Source organism: Vigna radiata, chromosome 5 (genome assembly GCF_000741045.1).
Source record: "Vigna radiata var. radiata cultivar VC1973A chromosome 5, Vradiata_ver6, whole genome shotgun sequence".
Classification (NCBI taxonomy): Eukaryota; Viridiplantae; Streptophyta; class Magnoliopsida; order Fabales; family Fabaceae; genus Vigna; species Vigna radiata.
In genome coordinates, this window is record NC_028355.1 from 25492044 (window position 1) to 25500622 (window position 8579).

The window sequence follows — 8579 nt, forward strand, 5'->3', positions numbered from 1 at the left end:
TAATAAGTATTTGTAAGAGAGAAAAACTAAATATTTTTTCATCAAATAAAATTATATATATATTTAAATTTTTAAATTTAACACGTACACAAATCCATTTTAATTCATAATTTTATTTCTTTAATAATTATATATAAAAAACCTATCACTACTACAAAAAAGAAGATGAATTGATCCTCTCTCCTTTGTTTTAATATTTTAAAGGTCAAATCTAGGGCATGTTTAAAAAAGATTAATTACAGAAAAATAACTATTATAACTTAAAATATTAAAGTTGTTTTGATATGCATGCACTGTATTATTTATTGATTGTAGTTTTCAAACTTTGCTTATGGGCTACATATTCTCCAGTCCTTATAATTCTACGAACATAAAAAAGTTCTCCAAAAGCATGGGGTGGGTGGATTTTGTAGAACATGTATATACTAACATAATCCGTAAAATATTTCTTTTAAACTTTGGCATAATATGAACATAACACTCATAAATATTAAAATATTAAAATACCAACAAAAGTTTTATATTAAATAAACACTCAAAAAAATAATATAATTTTATATACACAAAATATCTTAATTAGTAAAACATATTTTAAAATAATATAAAAATAATTTCATAAAGACTTAATCCAAAAATTTATGTGTTTATTTTTCTAAATTTTTTAGTTAAATAATATTTTAATATTTTAATATTTTATATAAATTGAACTTTTGTTTTATTGATAGTATAAAAAGTCTAATGACTTATGTTGATGACCGCTTTAAATGAGTGTAATATAAATTTTACATTAATTTATCATAAGATATTAATTTTGATTGATTTTTTTAACTATTCTTCTATTCATTACATTGTCCGTTGTTTATTTTGTTCTTAATTTTTGCAGCCCACAACATTCTGAAATCTTAACGAACGGCCGCCCAATGTTTGTGAAAAATTATATTAGTTTGCTGTCTCCGTCACACCACAAGATCACAAATCAAATCACCGCTTCATTTATTTCCTGATTTTCTCATATGTACAGTTTTTTCAATTTTTTTTTTTAAATCAGTTTTATATAATTGTAACATTCTCCAACGGTTTTCTCTTTTTTTTTTTATTAAATTTTGCATATGTCAACAGCGCTTTAGCTTAACACAGCCACCATGAAACATAAATCATAATTATTATTTCTTTATTTATAATAATATATTATTGCATACTACATAATAGCAACTGGCACCAGTGTATGTTGGTGTACATGGAAATTGAATTGAAGTTTTTATAAGATACAAAATTCTATATATAAAAAAATATACACGGTAAGAAAAACGGAAAAAATGGCTTTTAAATTACCGTTTTATCCATTTGTCGTCTCCCTATATAAACCTCAGTGGACTTGTTTCAGTTAGCGTAACCACTCACAGTGCTAAAGAATTCCCTAGCAAACCGTCTCTAACAAACTTCTAAACAAAAACTACTTTATTCTCTTTCTCACTCGGCATTCTCTCTCTACACTTCTTCAACAATGTCAATGGTTTCTCCATCTTCAAGAACTCAAACGTCACCGCGCTCGTACTCCTCAGCGTTTGCGTCCACGTCGGCGACGAATTTCTCTCCTGGAACATACTCCTCCGCGAACGCTAGAGTGCAGCGCCACCTTCCATCATCTTCAACGTCGTCGGTGAGATTCTTGGCAGTGGAACAGAGGGCGAAGTCTCCAGTGCGGCGCTCAATGACGGTGGCGACGACGACGAGTCAGACGAAGAAGGAGGCGGCGTCCTCGTCGTCGTCGAACACTGAGAGCGAGAAGAAAAAGTGCATGTGCTCTCCAACCATGCATCCTGGGTCGTTCCGATGCGCGTACCACAAACAGTTAGCAGAGCGGCAGCAGCAACAGGAGCAGCGACAACAACAGCGGCAGCAGCAACAACAGGGGCCGCAGGAACAACCGCAGCAGCAGCAGCAAACGATGCCGCTAAGCGGTAGAAAACTGAATCTTCTGAGATCTGCGATGAAGAATTCGGTGGTGAGGAGGATTGGAGGAGCGGACGGGGAGATTGTCCGGAGAGCCTTGACGACTCTGATTAGACCGTCGTCACACTACTTGCATCGCCGTGTAGCATTTCAGCCCAGGCCCACTCGGCTCTCCCTCATGTCCAAAGCCCAAGACCAATTAATTCTCAATAATAAATAATAATACTCTTTTTCATTTTCGGAAAATACACTTGTGTGTAAATACTAATGAGTTGTAATTGGAGAGATAGAAAGAAAGAAGGCTTAATAAGGGGTTGTGTTCAAAATAGTTTTATTTTTTTTTAAAGTAATAATTGGTCTTATTTTTTTGAAAAAACGGTTAAGGGCGTCAAAAATTTAATATTGGAGTTATTCTAGGATTAAAGTTAATGACGTGTTAGTTTTAATTGATTGCATGGCAGTTTCAGTTTTATTGATGTGTAAAATTAAAATGGGTAGAAAAAAAATTGACATGTACTGTGTTTTGAGAGAGATGTTAAAAAAAATTAGGGTTAAGGTTGGAAGCAAAATTGCGATTTGGGATTAAACTTTCTAGTGCAAGCTTTGTAAATTGGGGTGTCGTTGAAGGTGAAGAACAAACAGCGAATTGAAAAGTGTAACAGAGGTTAGTATGTTATGTTGTTATAATTTTGTGAATTTTTGTTATTGTTTGTTTATGATCATTGTCGCATTTTGGGGGTTTTAAGTATGAGTTAAAGTGTTTCATGGAAAAAGTTGTCGTGTTTTGAGGGTTGATAGTGGTCCCATAGGTCGTAGTTTAACTTAATTTAGTGGTCTCGTTTGCATTTGCAGGATTAGGGTTGAGATGTCTGATGACAGGTTTCGGATAGTGGTCCACCACAATGAAACCTTGATAAAAGAAGTGTCATTTAAGTATATAGGTGGGGAGATAGCTTATTGGGACGTTGACCCCGACAATTGGTGTTATTCTGGAATAGTTGGTTCACTTAAACATTTAAGTTACATTCAAGTAGCAGAATTATATTACAATGTTCAACATGTATTGCACAAGTTGTATGATGACAAATGAGCTATGAACATGATGAAGGTGGCTAATTATTTGGGGAAAGTAAACATGTATGTTGTACATGGGGTGGACAATCCAGAGGTAGTAGAACATGATGTGAATGATATGCTTTACTTATGTGAAGGACCTGCAGACAATGGTGAGGGTAGTGGGGTTGGGGACCAAGAAAGAAGTTGAACAAGTTAAGGCTGTTGAGGATGGATTGGATGTTGAGAATGAGGGTGAAGTTGAGGTTCATATTGATGATGCAATGGAGGTTGAGAATGAGGGTGGAATGAAGGTTGAGAATGAGGGTGTTGAGGCTCTAGTTGAGGTTGAGAATTAGGGTAGAGTTTTGGTTCATACTGAAGGTGCAGTGGAGGTTGAGAATGAAGGTGTTGAGGCTCCAGTTGAGGTTGACAGTGAGGGTGCAGTAGAGGTTGAGAATAAGTGTGTTGAGGGTCGAGTTGAGGTTGAGAATGAAAAAGTGAAAGTTGACAATGACGTTGGAGTTAAGGTTCACAAAGAAGAAGAAGTTGAGAGTGAAGAAGAAGTGGAAGTTGATAGTGACGTTGGAGTTGAGGTTCATAGTGAAGAAGAAGTGGAAGTGGCAACCAAAAACTTGTTATGACTTTGACAAGTGCATCAAATCGTTCAAGTAATAAAACCGGTAAGACCAGATATCGTTTTCCCAAGAGACTCGTAATACTAGAAAATTGTGCGATTAACCACTCATCCAGACTCAAGAGCAACTCATCATTTAAGAATATGTGCAAAAAGATAAATTCATCAGTAATTACAATGTTGGACTTTGGTATTGAAGGCACTTAGAAATGGAAAAGACTAGAAATGGTATGAAATGTCAATGTTAAGATTAGATTTCACCAATTCACTCTTGTGTATACCCACTTTCATCTCCTCTTCATCAATTTACTAAAGTCAATCCACTAAAACACTCTAGCCCTAATCCCTTAGGTGAAAGAGCCTAGGTTTTCCTATCAAACTCTAATCCCTTGGAAATTCTAACAAGCAAAACCCGCATTAAGAACTATGATCTAAGACAACATGTGAATCATCTTCCATCCCTAGAATCAATGAAACACAAGGACTCTTGTTTCAATTCTGGGTTTCATCTTACGTCCCCATAACCCATGAAACCCCAAAATCAAGTCATGAACGTCCCCATTACATGCAAGCTTTAAGATAGAAAACAAGAATACTAGCAATTGATAGAAAAGGCATATATATATTCAAATCATTCAACAAATACACAAGAGTTCATAGGCTACATCTAACCCTAACAAGATGGTTTGGTTCTTCACTTCCATGGAGAACCCTAAAGTTTACAAACATAGTGGATGGAAGAAGAAGGAGACCCAAAGGAAGAGGAGAAGATGTTCCCACAAGCTCCTCACGGTCTCCATGATCTCCAGTAGTGAAATCGCGCCTCCAAAGAACCAAAGACCCTTTTCCCTTCGCGTTTCAGGTCTAAATAGACCAAATCTGCCACGTCAGCGTCGTCAGCACTCAAGCGGTAGCCTAACGACAACCCAACGACAACCTTTCCGAGAGCAGAGTGCTCAGCTGCCGCTCAAGCTGCAGCCCAGCACCATACATTCCAATGACAGAGAGCCCAATGGTGGCCCAACGGTACCCCAACGACAGCATTCCAGAGACATGGCGCTCAAGTGGTAGCCCAACTGCAGCATTCCAAAACTCTCCTTTATTGTTGTTGCTTTTGTGGCTGTTTAAGCTTTTTAAATTGATGGAGATTCTTCCATGCACAGTTTTAGCTACAAAATAATGGGATTATTGATGAAGTTACATCAATGTAGCCTAAAACACACTTATTAAGAAAACAATACAAAAGAAGAGAATTAAGCAAGTTACAAGTTAGAAAGGAGTTGATTTTGCTACTAAAATGATGCTTAGATAATGGTAAGAATTAGCATTATCAGCAACAAGTTCACAGTGGACCTGAACACTAAAGACTGTAGCTACAAAAAATGGATGATAAGTGTCATCCCATGTTGTCATGCAATTACAACAATTAACTACTCTAGTTTAGACCCAGAAGATTTTATACCTACTTGCTTTAGAAGATCCACCTATGAAGAGGTGTATGCGTCCATAATTTTTCCAGTCAATGGCCACTTGCTATGGGAAGGAACAACCTTCCCTAATGTACTACCACCAGTTAAGAGGAAGTTGCCAAGGAGGCCAAAGAAAAAAAAGGAGGTTGGAGCCATGGGAGCTAACTAAGGATGAGACCCAAATGCGTGTTGGTTGGCACAAAAAAAATGTAGCGTATGCCGTCAGAGAAGCCACAACAAAAACAACTGCCCTTTGCGTCCCCAGCCAACAAAAACAACAGACCAAACAGTAGAAACTCAACCATCACAGGCACCTCCAAGTAGCCAATCTCTTGTACCATCACAGGCACCACCAAGTACCCAATCTCCTACAGCATCACAGGCACCACCAAGTCCCCGATCACCCCATCCATCAACGTTGAGGAAAAAATCAGATTTTAAAAGAAAACCTACTTAGATAGTCATGTACTGTGGTGCAACAACTTTAATTAAATATTTTGGTTATGTACCGTGATAATGATCTTTTTTTGTTGACTTTGATGGTCATGTAATGTGGTGCAACAACTTTAATTAAGTATTTTGGTAATGTACTTTGATATCCTTTAATTAATATTTATGTCCTTTAATTACAGAAAGCACTTTGATGCATTAACCTATGTCAACGTTATGTTAATAACCTTGTCATCATCATGTACAATAAGGACTATTGTGAATAATTTTAAACCAAATGAGGGACTTATTCAAACATAAAACACTGAATTAAAGTCAATAAAATTGACAATGGTAAATAATACACTGCAGGACTGAACCAAAACACCTAAAGGTATCTATTCACTTACACATTGCTAACCTACTTAAAAGAAGCATTACATGAAGCATTACATCAATGTCAACAAAACATACAAAAACACACCCACTTTGCCCACCTAACAACATCAACCTAAACAGAACCTCAAAATCACAAGGTTTAGTGCAATAGAAAGAAACAAAACTACAACACTAAAAATTTCATCCTTTTCTGCAAACCCTTCACTAAATTTTCCAGATCACTAATCCTCCTCCTTTGCCTCACAATTGTACAATCTTTTTCATCAATGTCTTCTTCAGAACACCATTTGAAAAAGTTACACGAGTTCCTACTTGAACAACCAACCTGTTATTCACCAAGTGAGGGAATCTATTAACAAATGCATAAAGTGAAGCGAATATAAACCTAAAAAGGTATACTGAAAACCTTGTAATGAGGACATCCCCAAAAACTTCTGCCACCATTTTTGATAGTTCTCGCGACTTTGGTTATAACAATATCACCACAGTAACAAATAGGAATCAACCCACCTCCCCTTCAACCACCACATGGGACGAATGTGGAGATTCTTTGCTCTATCTATTCGAACAAGATGAACACCCTTGGGAAGAAGCCATCCCTATCTCCTAACAAACCTTAACCCCTCTTTTTAACCTCTATAAAAAAAAATCTCACCTAATATATTTTTTTCTTACATTTTTAACCTCACTGCCACAAAATTGTCACGAAACTGCCACCTAATCACTTAACATTGATAGCTCATCAAGTTTAGTTTAGAGAACAGCTATAATGTTAAATTTTTGACGCCATTAGCAAAAAGGATTAACTTAGACAATTTTTTCAAAAAGCAAATCAACTATTACTTTTTAAAAGAATAAAACGATTTTTAACACAATCCCTTTTTCAATGTACCAGATATTAAACAAAGAAAAAAATGGATAAGAAATGTATGACTAATCTCATCTCATATTTATTTATATCTATGATATACATTTGTATTTAAATATAAATAATAACGCGTATGCAATTTCATAAATATGCATTTATACAAATGGATTACTTTTTAAATAAGATTTTTTTCGTCTTATATAATACCATTTATCTCAAATTTATTTTTAATTTTACTTTCTCTCTTTTTAAGTGTATATAAAAGGTTGAGAATGTTTTGATTATTTTCCTTCTAAAAGTAGAAAATGTTAATTAATATAATCAATACAACAAATATTTAAAATTAAAATAACTACATTGTTTAGTCATACAATACAGTTAAGTAATCTATTTCTTATTTAATATAAATAAAATAATAATATATTTTATTTCACTTTTTCATTCAATAATTTATTTTTTAATTATTTATTTGAGTTAATTATTTTTACATAAATAATATAAATTTGTTGTATATTCATTTTAATATTCTAATGTTGAATTATTATAAAATAATTTTTTAAACCTATCACTATCATAAATTTTATTCCTAATGTTGTGTCTGAATTGGGAAATAATAAGTGAAGTGTAAAAAAAGAAAATAAATTGGAAAGTGAGATGATTTAAGTTAAAGAAAAATATGAATAAGTAAAAAAAATATTTATTTATAAATTATTTAATCAATAAAATAAAATTATTAATTTAATATCTTAAACAATTATTATAATGTTGTTATGTTTAAGATTAAATATCATTAAATGTAAGTAAATATTTAAATTTAGTCACGTTAGCTTAAAATTTCTCCTTATTAGTTTATCCCTTAAAAATTATCTTAGATTATTTTGTACCGAAAAAAAAAAACTTAATTTTTGTCAAATAATATTATATTAAATATATTTGCTTAATATCTAAATTAAATTAATGAGACATGAAACTTTGGTTTAAAGAAATTTGATTATATTACTCTGTTTTGTATGGCAAATCTTTGATCATAAAAGGTGACACGCAATGTAAATTTGATTGTAGGTGAGTGCCACCTCCGACAGCCACATATTATAATGGCAGTAATTATATTGGATTTTATAGGAACATAAATGGCTTTAGTTATTTTTTAAAACTATTTGGGTTTGATTATTAAATGTTTAATTACACTTATCTATTTAATTAAATAAATAAATTTAAATTTTTTCAGACCAGAATTATGTAATACCTTAGAATTTTACTTCACATGTTTTTTTTTTGCAAGGTTTCAACTTTAGGATTTTTAGCTCTTACACGAAATCAAAGTTAATGCAATCGTATTAGGGATAATCATACGGAGGTTTTGACCAAATCCTTATTCTTCGACCATATCAGACCAATGATATAATCAAACTCTCACGTGTAAAAAAAATAAAACAAAAATTAAGATAGACAATATTTTTCCTATAACATTTTAATATCGTATTATTACGTTATTGGTTTAAGATAATAATAATCATAAATACTGAATCAATCACAAATGATACATAATAATATTAAAATGTAAAAAAATATTGTCAAAAATATTATTATTTTAAAAGTTATTTCAAGTTATAACATTCCAAACTTTCGTCAATTTCTTTTTACCTGTATAATTACATTTATTTTTAAAATTGGATAAATTGTATCAAAATTTAGCATAGAAAAAAAAACATATTTAGAATAAAATATGACTGATAATTAAAAGTAAATCTCTAATAAAAATATCTTTTGG

At 32.8% G+C, this 8579-nt stretch overlaps 1 protein-coding gene across 1 annotated transcript; it reads left to right on the top strand.

Moving 5' to 3' along the window:
- The first annotated feature begins 1304 nt into the window (after positions 1 to 1304).
- On the top strand, positions 1305 to 3707 carry LOC111241630 (probable serine/threonine-protein kinase fhkB). The gene has a single exon (XM_022780322.1). It carries the CDS (start codon positions 1505 to 1507, stop codon positions 2171 to 2173), a length of 669 nt encoding a protein of 222 aa, XP_022636043.1. The 5' UTR covers positions 1305 to 1504; the 3' UTR covers positions 2174 to 3707.
- Positions 3708 to 8579: the final 4872 nt, after the last annotated feature.